The sequence below is a fragment of the Rhipicephalus microplus genome, chromosome 5 (assembly GCF_043290135.1).
Source record: "Rhipicephalus microplus isolate Deutch F79 chromosome 5, USDA_Rmic, whole genome shotgun sequence".
In the NCBI taxonomy this organism is placed as follows: domain Eukaryota; kingdom Metazoa; phylum Arthropoda; class Arachnida; order Ixodida; family Ixodidae; genus Rhipicephalus; species Rhipicephalus microplus.
The window spans coordinates 142,698,378-142,721,424 of NC_134704.1; the positions used below are offsets into that span (position 1 = coordinate 142,698,378).

The 23,047-nt window shown below is 43.6% G+C and overlaps 1 protein-coding gene across 2 annotated transcripts in view; it reads right to left on the reverse strand.

Annotated features, from left to right (window-relative positions):
• Positions 1–7,441: 7,441 nt before the first annotated feature.
• The window catches only part of shn (zinc finger protein schnurri), a 150,647-nt gene continuing 135,041 nt past the window's right edge, over positions 7,442–23,047 (reverse strand). For both annotated transcript variants that reach the window (XM_075895991.1, XM_037425037.2), the window contains exons 9-10: positions 21,265–21,633; positions 7,442–16,242 (exon numbers count right to left, since the gene is read on the reverse strand). In XM_075895991.1, coding sequence (XP_075752106.1) covers positions 16,066–16,242; positions 21,265–21,633 — 546 coding nt within the window. In that variant the 3' untranslated portion in view covers positions 7,442–16,065. The remainder of the gene's footprint in view (positions 16,243–21,264; positions 21,634–23,047) is intronic.

Genomic DNA, 23,047 nt, shown 5'->3' on the forward strand with positions numbered 1-23,047 from the left:
GAAAATAAAAGCCAGAAATAAATTATTTAACAAGTTCATAACTTCATGTGAATAATCCCTACTAAAAGAATACAAATTACTCTGGAAGATACTTTAGTGAAATAAAACAATCTCGTATTCGATACTACTCGACCAAATTCTCCTACATATCTTACGGTGCGAGTAAGACATGGCGCACCGTAAAGGATTTATTACGCAAAACAACCACTACCTTGCCAATAGAAATAAAAATTGGGGATCACACGTTCAAAGGTAAAGGTCTTGCAAATGAATTTAATTGTCATTTATTAACCTTCAGGGCTTACAACGAAAATGCCAACAACGAAGTCGAAAGGTACATGCCTCCGAGTCTGCAGCAAACAATGTTTCTTTGCCCTACAACTCCTATGGAAATCAGCGATTTGTTACATGAACTTAATAATAATTGTGCTTGTGGTTTGGATGGTATCAAAGCAGCAACTATTAAGGCAATCTCTAATTTAATTTTTTATGTGCTCTCTCATTTATGTAACTTAATCTTGGAAACTGGTACGTTTCCAGACAAAATGAAATTGCCAAAGTTAGTGCCTCATACAAGGCGCAGTTAGCAATATTTCTAATTACAGGCCAATATCTATCCCGCTGCTTTTTTCAAAGATCGCTGAAAAAGTAATGAACACCTGAATAACTATTTACCTAAAAAATATCAACTGTTATCTCCAAAACAATATGGGTTTCAAAAGGGGAAATCGACTGAATCGGCTTTAGTTACCATTAAAAAAATTGTTTCCAACATAGAAAACCACCTCTATACAATTGGTATTTCTGTTGATTTTAAAAAGCTTTTGATTCAATCAAGCATCATATTCTTTTGAGAAAGCTCCCATATTTAGGAATACATGGCACGGTGTACAAGCTACTGCAGAGTTATCTCTCAAATAGGGTACAGTTTGTTGTATATAATAACGTATTATCAGATGCTGGATACCTCGCTTTTGGTGTCCCACAAGAGTCTATATTAGGACCAGTACTATTTCTTTTTTATATAAATGATATTGTCAACATTCCTGAGACTCCTGAAATTGTGTTATACACTGATGACACAAATGTGTTTTTCTCTTCAAAAGATCTAACAGTCATAGTACGTCATGCTAATATTTACCTCCAAAATATATTGCTGTGGTTAAGTGCAAATCAGCTACTTTTAAATACACAAAAACTAAGTATATTATTTTTCCTGCTATAAATAAACCGGTACAACATCAAAATGCCATATCCTTCGAATCAGAAGTGTTACAACAAGTTTCAGAATGTAAGTTTTTTGGTGTCTATTTCCACGAATCTTTTTGATGGACGTATCATGTAAATTATGTAAAATGTATTGTAGCCCAAACACTTGGCGCCCTAAACAAACTTCGTATGTTGTTACCCGAGAACATAAAATGACAACTTTACCATTGTGCTGTTCACACAAGGCAACATTATTGTATACTAGTTTGGGGCGCTACGTCGAAAACAAACAATCATGTTTTTTATCTAATGCAAAAACGTGGTTTACGATTCATTCACAACTTATGAAGTCGACAACGTATTTCTTCCTATTTTAAATATAGCTACATATTGACTATTGAGCAAATATATAATCAACGCTTAGCCCAAACAGCCTTCCTGAACTTGAAATCAGACCCAGAAATATTTTTATCATTATACACTTATGCTGACCCGCATTACAGTCTCAGACACACTGCATTTAAAGAAGTTCAGACTTTGACAGGATACGACATACAACTGCTCCAATGGCAGATACCAACTCTTTTAAATATGTTCCTTTCTCTACTTGATGTGATGCACAGCTGCTCTCCTTTGCTAGCCTTTTGGAAAAAAGTTAAGCAGCTTATACTCGAGCAATAATGTCATGTTCTTCTGTTTCCTCTTTTGTAGCTCTATTATCGTGTGCGAGTGCATTTTTGTGTTTTTTGTAAAAATGGTTTTGTGTTGAATCGCTCTAAAATAAGCTTTTTTTTTTGGTGTGTAACAAGAGTTATTTTATTACACATATTTATGCTTACAAATTTTGACTACAGGTTCCACAAAATGAGTACAAACTGTGTATGGTTTGCCTGATATTGTTGTACAGTTGAACATATAATTGTATAAGGTTTTGAATTACAGTTTCTAAGCTATCTGCATTTTGTATTAAACTTCTGCTTGTGTGATTTTGCTGCCTGGGGATAGGGGCCTAGTCAGGCGACTTTAAATGTTGCCTTTTGCCATAGCCCCAGGACAACCTCTTTTGCTGCCGAAAAAATAAATTAAAAAAACAAGCCCTAATATTGAATCTTGTGGCACGCCATGCATAATGGTTTGCAAGTTGGACTTGATATTAATAAATAAAACAAACTGGCTTTGGTCACATAAATAGCTTTGTATAATATTTAATGTCACACCTTTGATTCCATAACCTGGTAACTTAGCAAAGAGAATTTCATGCTTAATCGAATCAAATGCATTCTTAAAGTCCAAAAAGTTACCAACAGTGTACAATTGGTTTTCTACATTAGCTACTACTTTTTCTCTAATATTGAGTAAGGCACTCTCTGTAGATTTGCCTTTCTGGCAACCATATTGATGTTCAGATAACAAGTTGTACCTATTCAAGTATTTCACTAGTCTATTGTTAATCGCTTTTTCCACAATCTTCAAAAAACATGGAAGGATCAATATTGGTCTATAATTGTTGATATTATTAATGGAGCTCCCCTTATGTGAAACAGTAATTCCAGCAATTTTCATTTTGTCAGGAAATATTCCTGTAGACAATATAGAATTAGTTACGTCACAGAATACTTCAGAAATCAGATCGGCAACTTGTTTGGTTGGTAAGGCCTTAATATTGTTACGGGAAGGAGACTGACTCAGAGGGGTAGTCACCGATGTATTTACAGCCGGTTAGGCGAGCAGCGCCAGCCACACAGATTAGCTCGTGCCAGTCTATCTGCTTTCTCTTCTTCAGCTCCATGCACTGGCACGTAGCAATATTATCAAAACCTGCAGAGCAGTTATATTAAAGCTCAAGAATGATGGTGACGATCTCTAAAGGAGAGGTTGGATCGAGGAACAGAGTGTTGGTCATATTAAAATCCATGAAATGATTGATAATACTGGAATCAACAGGGCAATCGAACTGTTCCGCAGTCACGAAATATCGGTTGAATTCATTAGCTAGATCTTCTCCTGTTACAGTCTTCTCACCTGAACTAATTTGAGTAAGTGTGTTACAACTTTTTCACTGACGCAGATCCTTGGCGGTACACCATGTTTTTCATGGGTCAAAATAAATTGGGGCAAATTTGTTTAAATAGAACTGCTTTCTGGCGTTTTTAATGTCCGCAGTTAAACAGTCTCTGAATTTTTTGTATTCTTTCTAAACTTCGGGATCTCTGCTATGTAAAAACTCATTGAAAAGTTCATTGCGCTCAGAAACACGTCTTAAGAGAGAACGGGTCATCAAAGGCTTCTTGGCTTTTATGCACTTCCGTTGTACTGTTACTGGAAGTGCACAATCATAAAGTTCAATTATTTTGCTTAAAAAGACGTCATATTGCGAATTAGGTTCAAACAGTGCCTCTTGTACCAGAACAGCTTTGTAGTTATTCGATAACCTGTAACGAGATGCTCCAATAGCCTTTGCACGTATGAAAAAGACAGGTATTTTACCTCGGTCCTGTGTTTAGCATTATTTCTTCAATGTAAAACAGCATGTCAACTTCTTTAATCCAACATGTGTGTTGAATGTGCATAAACTCTCCGTTCGTGAGAGTTTGTGAAAATGCCGTGACTGAGGCTATTTTATGCCTTGGGCCGGGTTTTAAGAAAAACGCAGAAATGACCAAACTAATAAATTTCTTCGGAGCTAATTTTTTCAGCCTTAATGTGGATCATGTTTCAATATTTTGTAGAAGGCTGCACAGTTGCTCAAACTGGCAATTTATAGTGTAAGGAGCTTTTGACGCGGATTAAGCAAAGACAAGCAAGCTCGCACTATTCCTTCATGCATTCACCTTGAACGGCTTGAAGGTGGAAACCACCTATTTCTTGCCATTTCATTGCAATCTTTCTCCTCCCCTAACGTTTGCTGCATCTGCATTGACTCCGATTTTGTCTCCCCCTTGTTTAAACGCCAATGTCATGAGATGACTTCATCATGAAGTCACAAATTTTGGTGATCTTTGACACCGTCTGCGAGTCCACTTAACCTTCTGTACCGTTTATATTGTCCCCAACAGCCACTTTCCTGATTCCTGAGGCATCTAGGGCATTTGCTTCAGTATGGCACATGGAGCACCGACTACTACAAACATTCTATTTTCATATGAACATGAACCCACTAAATTTGGCAGGCAGATGAGAATACGCAATGGTGGCTAGTATTTCGATTTCAGACGCCTAATGACATGTTAGAAATTTGAAACTCGCCGGAGCCACTCTTCTTAGGCACGTGTGAATTTTTTCTAGTGCTGTCTTGCCAAATGAGGGTTCAATACTCTGCGTTCACATCATATTAACAGCTGTTTAACTGGAATAATACAATGACTGATAGTAACAATGTACTTCTAATTGACAGGCATTATTCTCTTCTGAATAAGACTGTTTTTTGTAAGGCAACAATAGTGAATAAGGCTGGTTTCTTCTTCTTTTTCAACCTTGACCTTTAGCATAGGCGACTTGCATGTGGCAATTTATTTGACTTTCAGGCAGGGCTATTCTGCAAGTGTCCATTATGTGAAGTGTCAGTACAAGCTTGTGTCGATTGTACAAAAGCCAGTCAAACTGACAGCAGTCTTCACTTCGGCTTTTGGGTTCTGTCGAATCGTTGTGCCTTCATCAGGAGCAGCAAGCTATTTTACATCCTCTGCGGAACAAGAGCCCCTCCTAACAATCTCCTGTTTATTCTCTCCTGCACGAGCAGATTCTTTTTATGACTACAAATTTTTTTTTTATTCCCTTCCTCACCTAAGTCGCTGCTGTCGTTGTATGCATTTCCCATCCCATGGACTCCATTATGTCATTCTCAATGACTATTGCTTATCTAGACTACACGTTGTGTGACCCATTCAGGCACACTTTTCGTTCCATTAAGATAATGGATATTTCCATTTGTTCAGTGATCTGCTCAGAGTTCTTCCCATTACTTCTGTTACGTCACATGTCACGTGGTCCTTAAAACAACTCCATGACACCTAATTTTCAATCACAATCTGCATTACGTGGGTTCACGTTACCGTTAAAAGCCTTTATATGAGATATGCACAGGGGAACAACTCTCATCTTTCATGGAAGATGTCTCTTATAAGCAGTACACTATGCATGCATTTTCTTATCATCCCCCATTTCAGTGTAGGCAGACAGGTGTCCCTTATACTCAACTGTCCGGTACATCAGTGTCTCTGGTGAAGAGGTTCGATCGTACGTGCATTCACAAACAAGCTGGCAAAATCTTAGCGTATTTGTCCAAGCACTTAACTTGTAAATAAATTTTTTTTGAAACACATGAGCAGCCCGAGAGGCAGGCAGCACTGACGCACTCCCAAGCTGCGACGTAACAAGCTGCATGCATTATGAGCATCTAGATTCCAGTAAATAATTTTGTTTTGTGCTCAAAAGCACATGCAATCAAGCTATTTCAGCTTTGTTTGGCATGGTGTTGAAATTGAACAGTTAGCAGTGACTGAAACATAGGCAGAAGGCGACGACTCCACTGTGTGCAGCATATGTCACACATGCTAATGCAAAATGGCAGTCACTGGCAGTGGGTGAGGCCATTATAGCTGGAGACTTGTACGGCTCATTTCGCACTTAAATGTTCATTTGCAGCCTATTTTTCACACATGTAAGCCGGCAATAGAGCCTCCAATTCTGTTCTTCCCTGAAAACCACAAATTGTTGGATGGCCATGTCATAGCCCCTTCAATTCTGGTCATTTTTCGAGTTTCTGCCCAATGTGACCGTGCTTGCAGAAAGAAGTATATACAATTTTCTCTCTCAGGGGCTTTGGTAAAATATCTGCCGCATGCTGTCCAACCTATTCTTCATTCTTTGGTGAATTTCCCCTACAGAAGATGAGTCCCCTGTTAGTAAATGACCATTGTACACATTGTTATGACCGGCGCCAGAGCTGACTGGGGAGTGGCACTCTATTAATCCTCAAACAAGTAGCTGATCGGCCGGCTGCCTGTGCCCGCCAGGTATTGTCCCTGCTAGCCGGAGGGTGAGACGTCGTGTCGCCACGACGCCGTAAGCCATTCGAGAGAGGACTCTATTAATCCTCAAACAAGTAGCTGATCGGCCGGCTGCCTGTGCCCGCCAGGTATTGTCCCTGCTAGCCGGAGGGTGAGACGTCGTGTCGCCACGACGCCGTAAGCCATTCGAGAGAGGACAGCAAATACAGCAACTTGCTCAGAAGAGACCGCGGCGGCCGCCGCAAATCGCCCCGCAAATCGCCCCGCTAATCGAGCGAACAGATCGGCGGACCCTTTGATGTATGCAGTCAGGAGCTTGGGACCCCTTGACCAGCGGCACACACACGACGAGGAAGAACCCCGCTGGCGCCACCTTGCAGTGGAGTGATCACGACTCAATATTGGACGTTCACGTGGGCTGTGCATGCTCGTACCTCTCGCCTCTTGTGTGTGTGTGATTGGTGTTCCACTCAAGGAGGAGGAGCCCGACAGGGCTTAAACCGACGCCGCAGAGTGCTGGACGTAGCTCTGAACCATGTAACGGTTCAACCGCCACGCTTGTAGTCTGTGAACTCCTAACCTCATGCTGTAAATATTTGTAAATAGTGCCATAAACCTGTTTGTTTTTCGTATCCTCATCTTGTCGGCGTTCGTTTCCTCCACCCGAAGTTACACCACGCTACCACAAAAGACCGGGTAGACCCCGGTCCGCAACAAATGGTGATCAGCGCTGGGATTTGGAGCAACTACTGGTGAACAGCGCTGAGAGCCGCAACAACATACACACTTTCGTACCGGTTCTAGGGTCTGGCTCCCAATCATGACCTTTTGTTGTCCCGCTGGGCCATCAAACAGCATATTTTTATTTTCTCGGTCGAGGTCTTCAATCGGTTGTTTTGTAGATCATCGCTATCATTGCCAAAAATAGGTATTCATTATTCATTCGTATTTCTTCCTAATGTAGTCATTGGAGTACTTCTTTTAATTATCCTGTGGATGGTGTTGCTGAGATTGTATTCCTCCATCGCTGGTTTTCGAGCCACCAGGGCTTATATGTCAGAAAGGGTTCGGCAGCAGCCAGGCTTTCGCATGGTGACTAGCACACGCATGTTAACGTGTGTATACCCCCTTTCACACACACACACTGGTGTGCACACAGATAATACGCGTTTTGCATGATCTGAGAAAGAATGAACTGAGAAAGAACGGGACAAGAACACAGATTTCCAAAGGCAGAAACAGGTCTTTATTGGTGGTCCTAGTACTCTAACAGCCTATATAACATTACAGCGAAAAATAAAATAAAAAATAAAAGTACCCAGTTCCCCACAAACAAGCACACACCCCGGACCGACACGTATGAATCCCTGCTGAATGCATTTTGGGCCGAGTAACAGAGCTGATAGAAAAACGCCAGAAGGGAAAGGATCAACGATGTGTGGTGGCCCTTTATGTACAAGACTTTCAGCATGGAACATGGCGGGCCAAGGAAAAAAAAAATACATGGCTTCGGGGTGAGTGAGTAGAAGGTGGTGCTGGAACCCTTTACAATAGTAATTTTTTTTATTTCTGTACAATGAAACGCGACATCTCTGTCCGTGACGGCGCTTTCCCGAAAGCATACGTTTTGAGCTCGTGGGAGGGGTAGCCAAACAGACATGGTATACACAACACCAAACAGCTTCATTCCCGACTCGAGAACCTTTTCGCGGAAGCAGTCCCGCCTTGGCTACATATGCCAAAACACGAGCAGCCACGATTCACTTTTTTTTTTAACACAACAAATAAAAATGCAGCATCAAAGCGATCTCGACAACACTTTCACCGGTTTCAGTGGGGCACCTAGCCAAGTGCACACGCAAACCCACTTTCAAGAAATAATAAAATAAAATATTGTGGCACTCGGTTCAGTCGGCGTAGACGCGACAAATTCAATGTGTAGAAACATTCTCAGTGCAATCTGTGCTTTAAAAGCATCCCTCCTCGTGGCAGCAAAGGTAAACGTGCTCGAGCATGTCAAAAAGTAACTAACAATAACCAACAAATAACAAATTAAAATAGTCATAACAGCTCGTGACAATGAGGGGAGAAAAAAAAGCTGTGCTCTCTTACCAACCTGCTCGAGAAAAAGGGGTGGGGTATTGAGGGATGACGTGTTATAACCAGGTAAAAACGTGTTACATTTGATTGAAATGGCATAAAAGAGCTGGCACGATGAATGTATGACATTGTGCAAGCAAGATGCGACGAAGTCGAAACATCACAAGAATGTTTCACCGAAAATGTTTGCATTCTGGTTCGGTTACCATTGCAGGTTCAGCTTTCACGAATAACACTTAACCTGATATCTGGAATAGTGCACGCATTACACCTGTGGGGCTCCAATGTGCACGGCATTTTTTACTTGCTCACGAAAAAAAACGTCAGCGTCACTTCTTTGGGGGGGAACTGTATGAGACGGCGTTCCGCCATGATGGGCTGAAAACAGCCACAGTCTTGCAGTTGTCAGTGGATGTGGCCGAATGTGTGAGCAACATTTTCTTTAACACCATTCAACAAACACCGCAACGATTAATTCCACAATATCTGGCCAATCTTCCTAATCCCATTTCTCAGTAGTATAGCACAAATTAAATCAACTACAATCTCTAGGAGCTTTCATTCTTCTATGGCGAGACGTCGAAAACAACTAAATTCGTGTTCAGATATGCACAGTTGCACGCACGCAGCCGCTTAGTCATTACCATCAATTACCCAATTCTAATTTTAGTCACAGTATGTGTAATGTGGCAGGAAATTCCGACATCTTTTGCAACGGACTCTTCACGCTAGGTCTGCTGTGAGTTCTTGTGTTCGACACTTCTCAGAGACAATTAATGTGTGAACTATATGTGCATACAACTATATGTGCGTAAATGCGGCCGATGAAAAAGCACCAAGCGCAAAACAATGACCAAATTAAATGCGCAAGAAAACTTAAGTTTGACAACAGGTAGCGTCATATGGCGAAGCTACATTTCATGCTGAAAATGCCTGTCGCCTTTCAGGGAAGGGAGCCCCAGGGGTAGCCTGTTTAACTGCCTGATTGTTCCCCACACCACTTACGCCGTAGCCATCAGTAGCATTAACAGTGAATTCAGCCTATTTAGGCTTTCAGCAGGTGTACCACACACACTCAAACAAGGTTGTCAGTGGCAGGTAACAGACAGGCTATTGCAACGTGCCCGTTTCGTGGTTCACCACACCCACATTTGGCTTCTTCAAAAAAGCAATCGCACCACAACCAACTATACATCAAGGATTTAGGGAATTCCCATTCTATACCCTGTCTGAACAACAGCCAAAACTGTCGCCGCATTCACTCCTAGCGTAATAAGCCAAACCACAAATCTTCACGCAACACACACGTACACACAGACTGAAAGATGCAACAGCAACACAACCACAATTAGCTGGTGACGAACCCACCAGGCTGAATTTCCTTTTTGGTGAGGCCAACCACAACAGCCAACCAACCCATGGTGCTTACACAAACTGCAGCTGGTATTGTCTGGTGAAAACTCGGCCTGACATGGAAAGTTAATGGTTGCAGGATAAAAAGAAAACTGCGTACAGACCACAGTTGCCTCTGACGAGGGTGTCAGAAAGGTCAACATCTTCTTCTGGAATTTTCAAGGGGGGCTATCTCCTCCCCCCCCCTTCTTTAAAGAGTTGGGTCCGAACTGGGCAACAACCCCTTGGCAGACTGAAAACTTGGTGCCTGTAGGGCAGAGTGGGCTTAGAAACTGACAAGGGATCAACCCTGTGTGTTCAGAACCCCTGACTTTAGTGCCATGACAACAGTGCACACACTCTTGCAGTCGACAGCTAGAATCTCAACAATCGCAGCGAGCGTAAGCTCTATAACTAAACTGTCTGCGGGCCGCAAACACTTTGAAAACTTCTATGAAATATGACAGCTAGACAGTTGTCTTAGTTAAAACTAACATGCGTGAACTGCAGCTGCGTAGTGCTCAGGACACAGACCTGCAAACTGTCCGCGAGCCGCAAACACTTTGGAAACTTCTATGAAATATGACAGCTAGACAGTAGTCTCAGTTAAAACTAACATGCGTGAACTGCAGCTGCGTAGTGCTCAGGCCACAGACCTGCAAACTGTCCGCGAGCCGCAAACACTTTGGAAACTTCTATGAAATATGACAGCTAGACAGTTGTCTTAGTTAAAACTAACATGCGTGAACTGCAGCTGCGTAGTGCTCAGGCCACAGACCTGCAGAGCAAACCACGGCTATATTTTTCTCAGACTCATCAAGCACGCTTTTAATCATGGCTAAAAATTCCCCATCAGTAACTAGCCCAAATCGACTATTAAACAGGATTTAATTTCAAGGGGTCACTGCCAGAGGGAAGCAAACTAGTTCAGTAATCTTCGCATTGCTAGCACTACAGCCACACTTTGACTAAGCTATGTGAGATGCAACACATCTGCATGCAATAATGAAGATCGATAATTTCTGCAACGTACCATTCCAAGTGCTCACGGAAGGAACTCTGACTTCTTATTACTATGAGCTCTGAAAACGATGCTGCACAGCTCAAAATGATATAGAGTAGCTTCTCATATAATAACTCGCAAGTTCCTGACAGGCATTGATTATATAATCCCTGATTATTGTACTTATTTTATGGCACATGTTTCAAACAAGCACTGAGGTATCTCTGTACTCTATTCTAAAAAAAAAAAAAATTAAACCTACATTCAGACCTGGTAATACAGAAAACACTGCCTTACCAGTAAAGAAATTGTGCACAATTAGACATAACTGCATACATGTTGTGCTGATTGACTGCGCCATCTCAGTAGAAGATTGCTGAAGTGAAAACCAGAATGGCGACATACAAAAAAGAATGTGAATGGTGGTGTCCTTCTTCAAGGATTTGTAACTTTATCCAAAAAAGATAATGTTTGTGGTTTAAAAGAGCTAATAAAATCTTGAAAAGAAAAGAAACTGTGTAACAGTGTTTCAACATGTAAAACGGTGGCATGACCCAAGCCCATCTCAAAAAGTTGAAATGTACGACCAGCAATGACCATGTGGCATTTGTAACAGAAAACAAGCCTGCCTCGAATGTTGTGCACAATCTGTTTTGGCAACTCTAAATGCATTGAACGCGCCTGGATCCTTCACAGGAAGCAAACTGGCAGCACAATAATTGTGCAGTCTCTCTCTTCACGCATCAGCCTATGCACATGCCTCGCATCAAGACAATACCAAGGTTCGTAGGAGACCACAGAAACGCATAGCACATCTCCACATCTGTACCAGCATCACAAGCTCCAACACATGACGAATCGGTCTGTCAAAAGCCCCACTTCACACAACATTGGTTCACGCTCAACACGTGTTCACGGCTTTCACGCTACGCACTCACAAAACGTTGGCAGCAGGCAACACACGCATCTTTATCCACGACGAGAGTTGAGCGACTCTCATGCGAGACTCATCAGATGTACTAGAGTTGATCTAACTTACAGGAGTTCTTATCACCAGAAATCGCTATTTTCAATTCAACCGATTTTCATGGACAAACTGCGAGCAAATAGCTTTCCTAGAATGATAAACTGTGCGAAATATCAGGGAAATGTTTTGGAGAGGTTCATGGAGTGCTTGCTGCATAAAACATGTTAACTGACTTGTAAGCCTTGCTGACATATATGTTCACCCCACTTCGCAGTCAAGTGCACTAGGTGTTACATCAACCACTTTTCTTGTCACACGCACACTTGAGCACATACCAATGTGTACAGCAACATAAATCGAACGTCCTCACAGATGTCATTCAAGTACTAACCATACCACAGCAAACCTAAGAACTTTCCAAACACAACACTGGCCTACACATGACACGCACGAGCGAAACATGCGAGTTACAGCAAGTACGGCAGTGACCTTGGGTCTTTAGTGGCAGCAAACCTTCGAGATGCTTAAATTTGCCACACGACCCACAAAAGACGCGTTTGAACACATCTGGTCGGGTATCGCAAACAAGTGATACACATTTTGATTGCAGTTAGGATAGGACTACCACTAAGCTCCAAAAGCAACGAACAATGGGGTGTAGAGAAAGGCCACTGAGAAATGGAGGAGGAGATGAGCCCACCAATGAACGCGTTTCTTTTTGTTGCCTGTGGCAGCACCATTTCTACTTTCTCGACGGTCACCAACTAAAAAAATTCTTTCTCTAACTTCACTGGGCAAACAAAGCGCACGCATGCAAAGCAACATCAAAAAGGGCAATGGGTCATTCGTTAAACACGTGCTTCAGTTAGCAGTGTCTGTAAACATAATTATAAATTAATAACAATCTTCACTATGACGAGGTGTAGTGCTGCACGTGGTGTCGTAGCAGTCACCTCAGACGTAATTTGACCCATGGCAACTGAGACTCGGTGAATTCCTTCTATGTGTAATGACAAAACTAGCACCAAATGATTGGAACAGTGTTGTGTGTTTGGAGTACCGTAATAGCCCCAGCAGCTGCCCATATTCATGCAAGTGGCCCCCTCCCTTTTTCAGTAGAATTTAAACATGCTCCAATGACCAAGCAAGTACCCCTCCCACCAATTTCACTGTTTCATTCTATATTTTATGTTCCCGAAGATGGTACATAAAAACAGCAAATGCCTGCGAATTTAGCAAATCATTTATTTACGTGCACGAGCGTGCATTCTTTCTTCCTAGTCCAAGTTCTTCCGCCACGGTGGTCTAGTGGCTAAGGCACTCAACTGCTTACCCGCAGGTAGCGGGATGGCATCCCGGCCGCAGTGGCTTCATTTTCAATTGAGCCGTGTGCTAAGATTTAGGGGTACGTTAAAGAACCCCTGGTGGTCGAAATTTCCGGAGCCCTCCACTATGGGGTCTCTCATAATCGTATGGTGGTTTTGGAACGTTAAACCCCAACAATTATTATTACGATTTTTTATGGACAACCGAGCACAAGCCCCGCCCCCCCCCCCCCCCTTTCGAAATCTCTTGATTTTCTTTCGCCGTGACTCGAGATTTTACGGTAAGTGCACCTGCTCTATGCGGAAGTGCAGTTGCACTCTAGTAGAATAGAATACTTTCTAGCAAGATTCTGAGGCAAAGCCACACACCACAATCACACGAGTCTGGCTCGACACAACTGAACCATCGCTCTCGACCTGCGCTTCTACTTTAACAGTTGAGGTACACTTAACTATACAAGCTTGCAGTGCCAACGGGGGCAGTTGCTCGATCTCTTCCAAACCAATGGAAAATATAATTGCTTGTTCCAAGGCATAACGTAGCGTTACCCATTCTGCAGTTTGTTGACGCTACTTACCTAATGGCCGACTGACAACCCTGAACCAAATAGCTGACTGACAACCCTGAACCAATTTAAAATATGGAACGAAAAGGTGTCTAACATGCACTTTTTTCGAGATGCGGAAAAGAAAAACAAAAGATACTTTCTGAGAGCAGCTATTTGAACATTGGGTTCGAAATAAGCGCCGAGCTGGAAAGACAAGGGAGCGCTCAACTCCCTAATCTCTCCAGCTTGGCGCTTCCTTCCATTTTTGTTCATCCGTGCTTTAGCGGCAGTGTCTTTTGCTTTATTGCTTTTTACAACCCCGTGATCACGTGTGACAAATGGCGCTACTAGCAACAAGTAAAAAATGGTTCCGCAGCTCTGCTTTCTCAAAGGAAGCCACACGTGGCCACTCTAAACACTTGCAAGCGAAGGCTGCTCTCCAATCAGTGAGCCAGACAATCTTTCGCCTGATTGCACGGAGCACGGATAGTAACAGCAAATGCACAAAGTGCGAGCGATAAAGTAGGTGCTTAGATCAATCACAAACGCAGCGTTGGTGCAAAAACAATAAGTGCTGCGACTCGTCGTCTCATTGCACAACATCTGGATCCTTCCTTGAGCCCATGAATCGCAACAATGCGCAATGTATTACATGAGGACAACACACAATAGCAAATACTCGTACTCGGTCACCATAGCAACAATGTCCCAAGAAGGCCTAAGCAAGATAATGAATGAAGCCAGTGTGGTCGCACACAGAAAAGGCCAGAAAGATCAGTAACGTTTTCAAGTACAGCACGTAACCATAAAGAATGCCAACACATGGCCATAAAGATGCAAAAAATTGGAAAACAGGTTGATTTACGAAAAATAGAAGAAAGGCATTTGTGGTCCACTAAACGTAGGACGCATGGGGACGAAAATTGCAGGAGGTGCACCAACACAGACTCCATTGTCGAAATGTAAAGCACACTTTTCCACGAGAAACGAGCAAAACAACACTGTAACACTCTGTACACAGCAATGGGGCATGCCATTGGACCCCAAGACGGCCTTAAAAACTTAAAACAAGGCTCTGGGGGGCAGATGCGTGCCACATTTGGGGACTAGTGTAAAACTGTAAGTCCAAATGCAAGGCATCTGCATGTTGCACTGACAGAAAAAAAAAAAGACAACAAACACTGTACAGGGGTGGCAACACTGAAAAAAAATAAAAAGTGGTGTGCCTGGACCTCCAAATGGCACGCCAGGAAACACAGTCTGTCATGAACCGCAGCAGTCCTGTGTTGATGCAACACATTTAGGCACCGGGCAAATCTCCCACATGAGAAACAAAGCATACAGACACAGTGGGCAGTATTTTTTTTTACATAACACATCGTCCACACTTCAGATGGCGACTACCTGCTGCTTGGCAAACACAACCCCAGTTCCGTGCCAAGGGCACCAAAGGCTCGTTCTTCCCTGCCCTCAGAAATGGTGTGCACGGAAACGTGAGAAAGACGCTACACGCAATTTGCGGTGCAAAAAAATGCATGGACAATCTTGTGATTCGTTCAGCCTTAAATCGAAAGTGGACATGCCACAATACGCTTCGAGTACAGGGAACTCGAACCCTGCAAATATCACAGTGGCACTCGTCTGCCACTGTCACACCGGGATACTCTCTGCACTTCAGAGAAGTGCAGGCACTTTCTCTCTTGAAGTGCCCATCAATAATGGCCCGGTTGAACACCAAACAAACCACCGTGTCTGCGAGCCTCCCCTAAGTAGCGCTGGCAGCGCGATGGTCCTTCACTTACTAAGTGTTACATTTGGCCTATTGCTGGTTGATTAAGCAGGGCAATGCACAGCATCATGGTGCAAGATGTTTTGACGACGAAAAGTGATGGTGCACAAGACCCCCCCGATGAGCCAGCCAATATGTGCCAAGGAATAACGACAGGTATGCGAGACATGCATAGGCGCATGACCATTTGTTGAAATGGTGCACTGCCAAGAAAATTGACGCTCGCAAATGAAAAAGCAGGCCATGTAAACACCAGTGATAGATATACTGTCGATGTGCCTGCGTCACTGAGCACGCTGTCCATCGTAGCATGACGTGACACACTGAAGAAGCGCCGAAATACAAGTTGGGATCTTCGGGGGGACACATACACAATCGTCCAATCGTGGGGTGAACATGGCTAAGCGTAGCTGCTTTCCACTTATCGCTAGTGCATTTGGCATGGCCACACTTCGCTTCAATGTGCTGTAGCACCGAGCCACGTTCGCCCTACGAGTGAACAATTCTGTTTGCGCAATCAACACACAGAGGAAAATGGTGATGTTGCTTTACATCCACCACTGCACAGTCTGTATTTCGAGTTGGACCAGGCAACACAACAGACGGCGCTGGGAAACGAAACCAGTTGCAGATGAATCGCCCACTTTGATCTTGAGCTTGTGTCGTCGTCTCTTTATTTTGCGCCTCGAGGTGGTAAATGTCTGTGCTAACACGAGGCGGTGCTCATACGGTGGACAAGACGGGGCTCTGGACGAGGGGCACTCGAGGTGGAAGGACGTTGCTGTCAGCTGCCATGGGGTGGCTGTTTGCAACGTGATTGGTCAGCAGCAGAGCTGAAGTGAAGCCTGTGTCACACTGGTCACACACATATGGCCTTGGTTGTGTGTGCGACACAAAGTGCTGCAAGAAAGAATAGAAAAAAAGCACATATGACCATTCAATTGGTAATTTTCTTTTTGAAGTGACTATCATACTACCTTGTGTTTTTAAATATGCATTAGGTTGACTTCAATGAAATATTTTACTGCATAAAACTTAGTAACAGGTGGTGTAGTTGAGCCAGAAAATTGTTTAGTTCTAAGGTTGTTGAGCTAGACAGTTTACCCTAGTTTACCCAGTATGCTGCCTCTGAGACACAAAAACCTGCACAAAGAAAGGCCCCCATGCTATGTCTGAGGTTCCAAACTTAAATGGAAATGAGAGCTCACAAAGATAGTTGTTTTCATTACTCAAACTGAAAAAGGGTGCTGCAGTCAGTGCCCGCAACAAATGACACATGACACTACTGTAGTGAACAGTATGAGATGACAAAGAAGCAGCCAAACAAGCAAGCCACAGAATTGGTGGTAGCCACAATCCAAGCTTGCGCTTGCTCACATTTCAGACTCTTTATGTCCCTATATCTTTGTTCCAGTACAATTATATTTGATTAAATCACATGAAAGTCTCAAAGTACAACATACAGAATAGAACTGGCAGAGCTTTTGAAGTTGATTAATAGGCATAAATTATGCGATGCAAGAAGGTATAACTTGGAGAGAATTGAACACGCTCTGAAAAACGAAGGATGCGTCAAAGCAGTGAAGAGGAAACTTGAGATAGGCGAAAATCGGATGTATGCACTCAGGGACAAAGAAGGCAAAATAGCTACCAATATGGATAGGATAGTTCAAATAGCAGAGGAGTTTTACAGAGATCTGTACAGTAGCCGAGACAACCACGACCTTAATACTATAAGAACTAGCAGTAACCCACATGACACCCCACCAGTAATGATAGAAGAAGTCAGAAAAGCTTTGGAGAGCATGCAAAGAGGCAAAGCTGCTGGTTAGGATCAGGTAACATCCTATGTGCTGAAAGATGGAGGACAGATTGTGTTAGAAAAACTAGCCACCCTGTTTACGAGGTGTCTCCTGACGGGAAGAGTACCAGAGTCTTGGAAGAATGCTAACATCATCTTAATACATAAGAAAGGAGATGACAAGGACTTGAAGAACTACAGGCCGATTAGCTTGCTCTCTGTAGTATACAAGCTATTTACAAAGGTAATTGCTAACAGAGCAAAGAAAACATTAGAATTCAATCAACCAAATGAACAAGCAGGATTTCGAACAAGCTACACAACAATCGACCACATTCATACTATCAATCAGGTAATAGAGAAATGCTCAGAATATAACCAACCATTATACATAGCCTTCATAGATTACGAGAAGGCGTTTGATTCAGTAGAAATATCAGCCGTCATGCAGACACTGCGGTATCAGGGCGTCGATGAAGTATATATAAACATCCTGGAAGAAATCTACAGGGGATCAACTGCTACCATAGTGCTTCATAAAGAGAGCAACAGAATACCAATCAAGAAGGGTGTAAGGCAGGGGGACAAAATCTCCCCAATGCTATTTACCACGAGCTTACAGGAGGTTTTCAGAAGCCTAGAATGGGAACAGTTAGGGATAAGAGTTAATGGAGAGTACCTTAGTAACCTGCGCTTCGCCGATGACATTACATTGCTGACTAACTCGGGGGACGAATTGCAACTCATGATTACCAAGTTAGACAAGGACAGCAGAAAGGTGGGTCTTAAAATTAATCTGCAGAAAACGAAAGTAATATACAACAACCCCGGAAGAGAGCAGCGCTTCGAGATTGGTAATAGTGCACTTCAAATTGTAAAAGGCTATGCCTACTTAGGGCAGATAATAACCGCGGAGCCGAACCACGAGATTGAAGTAACTAGAAGAATAAGAATGGGGTGGAGCACATTTGGCAAGCACTCTCAAATTATGACAGGTAGATTGCCACTATCCCTCAGGAAGAAGGTATATAACAGTTGTATCCTGCCGGTACTTAGCTATGGAGCAGAAACCTGGAGACTTACAAAGAGGGTTCAGCTTAAATTGAGGACGACACAGCGAGCAACGGAAAGAAATATGGTAGGTGTAACCTTAAGAGACAAGAAGAGAGCAGAGTGGATTAAGGAACAAACGGGGGTTAAGGATATCATAGTTGAAATCAAGAAGAAATAGAGATGGGCCGGGCATGTAGCACGTACACTACAGGAGAACCGCTGCTCATTAAGGGTAACTAAGTGGATTCCCAGAGAAGACAAGCGGGTTAGGGGGAGACAGAAGGTTAGGTGGGCAGATGAGATTAAGATGTTTGCGCGTATAAATTGGCAGCAGCAATCACAGGACCGGGTTAACTGGCGGAACATGGGAGAGGCCTTTGTCCTGCAGTGGACGTAGTCAGGCTGATGATGATGATGATGATGATGATGGTAAAATCACATGACATTTGGTAGACGTTTGCAGGTTCCCCATAGAAAACCGGAACTTTGCTCTCATAAGCTCCCCTTTGTTCGTGACACCAACATGGCCAACGAGGCTCCCTTAAAAGTAGGACCTTTGGCCGTCCACGTCACTTGTGTCGTCCTCAATGACATGTTTTCTTTTTTGTTTTTCTGGCTCAGGTGAATTGAATGTGGAGGATGGTTGTCGCGATACAAAAGAGTCGATGCCAGTAACAAATTGGATGATCAAATTAAGCTTGGCTGCGTGATGTTTTATCCTGCGGACATCATGCAACTGTGGTCTCATAATCACAAGGTGAGATTCCTTCATGGTCTGTTTTCAAGGCTCCTATTGCGGACCTCTTTGGGCAACCTGCAGTTCGCAAGCTTCAGGCCGAGTAGCGTTTGCGTCAATGTGAGCAGCAAGCAGGTGAGAATTACATAGGTTACATCGAGGATGTGCTGAATCTCAGCAACAATGTAAACTCTGACATGCCTAAGGAGGAGAAAATCAAGCGCATTTTGAAAAGCACCGAGACAGCACCTTTCAGATGCTGCTCGCGAGACATCCTACCATGATCGCTGCACTCCTCTCACTCTGCCAGGGCTTCGACAACTTGCGTAGGCAGTGCGTGATTGCCCGTTAAACCCTCATGATGCCCAAACACTCTCAAGCTTGTAGATAGGTGCCCGTCCTGCTGATCAGTTACTTTCCACGATAAAGGACTTCATCCACAAAGAGGTAGCACGCTAGCCGTCACTACTTTCACTCACACATGAGCCTGTGCATGCTTTCGCTACGGACCTTCAACACGCCATTCGAACACAGCTTGCCAAGGCACCGGTGCCTCAACCACCTGTGTAGCTTTACTCAAGTACGCTGCCGTCCTTGCTCGGCCCACGCAGCAGTCGATGCCTTATGCTCCACCTATCATGTCACCCTAGACTCTGCCCAAGACCGCGAGGCTACATAGCGTCCTTTTGCAAGATCTTCGACTCCATTTCACCGTCGCCCAGACACGTGGAGGACCCCAGACCAAGGGCCCATCTGTATTTCCTGTGGTATCATTGGACACGTTGCCAACCATTGCTGCATAGGTCCTTCTCCATTTGACACCGTGGGCAAGCCTGTTGCGTTGTTGTCAAGGGTGCTACCAATGTACACTACTGACGATCAACGACTCTACACCAACCGCCGGCCACCATCTCCCCGAGGACGCTCCCTGTCACCCATGCATGCATCCCAAACTGACTGCGGAAGAGGCAAACTGATTACTGAAGTCCAAGGGGCAAGAGCTGCATCCTAGTAAAGCTGCCCAATACCTCCATTTTTTCCACCGCTTTCTCACTATTCAAGTCTCGCTCGTTCTGTGCAGCATTGTTCATTGCATGAAAGCCGCATATAATCCACAGACTGATGGCCTCACTGAACAATTTAATCACACTCTTGGTGCTTTGTTGACAATATATACCACATCCTCATAAACCAATTAGGACACCGTCCTACATGTACAACCCCGCTACGCACGCAACCACAGGTTTTGCACCTTTCTTTCTTTGTACAGACACGAAATGTCATGCACGCTAAACACTATGCTACCCAAGAGACCACACTCATCTGAATACACTGCAATTTATGATGTAGCCAGGTACTCCAAAGACTACAGCCAGCCTGTTCGCTGACAACCAAGGAACAAGGCCACCAGAAGCTAATGCACGACACAGATTGCCCTCTCCCTACTTTAATGACCAATGCCCTCTTTTGCCTTCCATGAAGTACTCATGGCCTTTCGTTGTAATGACTGGCCCGATATCAAGGGCCCGTAGGTCACCAATCAATTATGAGATTCACCCTTTGATACCATCCAAAAACTTACGCCATCGTGGTAGGTAAATCGTCCATGTGACTCACTTCAAGCCCTATCATGACCCCGCTATACTGACTATACACTTTTAAGTCGCCAGCATGGCTTCGGTATTCACTATGGCAACAGTACGAAACGACGACAAAGCATCCACAGTGTTAGTGGTAGCCACGTGACCGAAGATTGCACGTGTTTGCTTAGGTTTTGGCCTCTTGACGTCCCTCGTCGTTCTAGTATGTTTAGATGTGAATGAGTCATGTGATACTACTTATACACTTCAAATAATGTTCTCCAAGATCTCCACTCCATGAAAACATCTAAGGATCCAGGGCATATGTCATAGCAACAAACACAAGGTCAATGCAGCACGGTGCATGCTTATGTACTGCAGCTGCCAAAATAAAGCCTACTGCCCCAAATTACCATACCTGTGGCATTGCCAAAGTTGCTTCAGTGGTATGCAATGCAAGAAACTTGGACAAACTGAATATCTACAGCAGTGAGCTTTGAAAATAAGGTCTGAAATCAAAATACATCAGAAAATAAAGATCACCCACATTGAGATCATGTACACGGGGGGCTGGAGAAAAAGAAAATTGCAATCATGTCTATCTAAAAATTCTGGCACATTGCATGCATAGTGGGAATTAATTTTATGGAAAGCAGTCAGCGAATAGCTTATGTTGCACTTTGAGCAAAGTCTTACGAGGTATTGACGGGTGGCCTACTTGTTACTTTTCGACGTGCGGCAAAATTACCAACCTGTTGAAGCAGTGCTTGCGATGGGAATGCCTTCTGGCAGATGGAGCAGAGCCAGGGAGTGGCCAGGGGAGGAGAGTGGACCTGGGTGATGGTGGAGGCCACCTCGTCGTCCTGCTCTTGGAGCTCCGCACCCGACGGGTGGTCGCAGTGCAGGTGCACCTGAAGCGACTTGGCGCTTTTGAGGAGGCGGCCGCACAGGTGGCAGGGCCGCAGCGCCCCACTCTCCCAGGAGGAGGGAGGGGGCGGGGCCTCGATGACGGGCAGTGGGCTGCTGGCCCCGCCCACCCTCATCGGGCTGATAGGGTCCGCAACGCCCACTGGCGACGCCAAGGAAGGTTCGCCATGCTGGTACAGCTTTTGTGCCATCACCTGCATCCACAGATGCACAAGTTGTGCCAACAAGGTGAGCATGGCATCCTCCCTTCGGCCTTTCTTTCTTTCTTCTCACATCTCTATTCTCAGAAAGGACATTCAAAATTAAAAAACTATGGGATAAACCTGCACTGCACATCAAAGAGCTTGACCAGAAGTCAATGTTTAGAATATTGCGACCAGGGGCGTGCAAATATTTGAAGTTTTGAATATCTTTCAAATAGTGTTTCCTATTCCATTTGATTCACACTAGAACATTTAATATTCAAACTTCCCAACAAATGCAGTCAACGTTCAATTTAATGTGACCGCTTTGGACTTTTATTATGCTTCACCTTATCACAATCTAGTACTGCGGCAAAGCTGCGTTTCAAGCTCTGCTACGGTCAAACTTTTCAAAAACACAGTCGTTCACTTAAAAGTGACCTTTTCAGATTTTGATTATGCTTCACTTCATGACATGTTCTTATTGCAGCAAAGCTGTTTTTCAGTCACAAATGTGTTGACTTGAGAAAACACTGGTTTCGACATGGATATGATAGATGTGGCACATGTGAGGACTGAATTAATGCTGCTTTAGACCTGAAATTTAGGCAGTAAGTCTGAAAAATCGGACACGAATGTTTTTTAGCGTCCAAAACTTCAGATGTTCTATTGGCGTTTACAAGGCAGATTTGAAAGTGCAGCCTCGATGGAAGCACAGCCTCATCCATCACATCAGTTGGGCTTCCTCAGAAGTTGGAAGAGAAGGAGATGCTGAGGTAATAGCACCTTTGCCATTCACACGTATAGTGTTGTTGGCAACTCCTTGGTTGCACCAAATTATGTACTAATATGATTCGACCTCTACGTTGCCTCATTCTTGATAAGACAACTATGACACATCAGCTTGCGAGAGTTTAATCAACCTAGCGAAAAAAAACTTTCATGGTGCTACATCTCGTACAAATATGCTTAGGAATCTTCTCCAACTTTTTTTCCTGCAATCGAGCTTCAAACTGTTTGAAGAAGATTCCAGAAATATTTTAGAAATATTTGATTCAATCTGCACTCACACTTCAATATTCAAATTCACTTCGCATCAAGATTTTGCATTTTGCACAGCTCTAATTGCAACACTTCATTCAGGCACAGGTTTGGTCCCTGCTGGCAGCAAGCTCTTTTCGTCTACTTTACGTTCTTCCCATCCAAGCTACTATTAATACAATACACCTAAAACAGTACAAATAATATTCCCTGCATGTTCCTTGCCTACATTATCTGCCGAGTTTCATTACGGTAGTATTACACAAGAAAAATGAGCCCTCGAAGTTTTTTTTCCTTTCTCATTAATTTAAAGCGAGATTCCCCTCCTGGCCATGTAGATGCCTTCAAGTAGTATGCAAGGGCATACTAGCTCTGCACTCAGTCA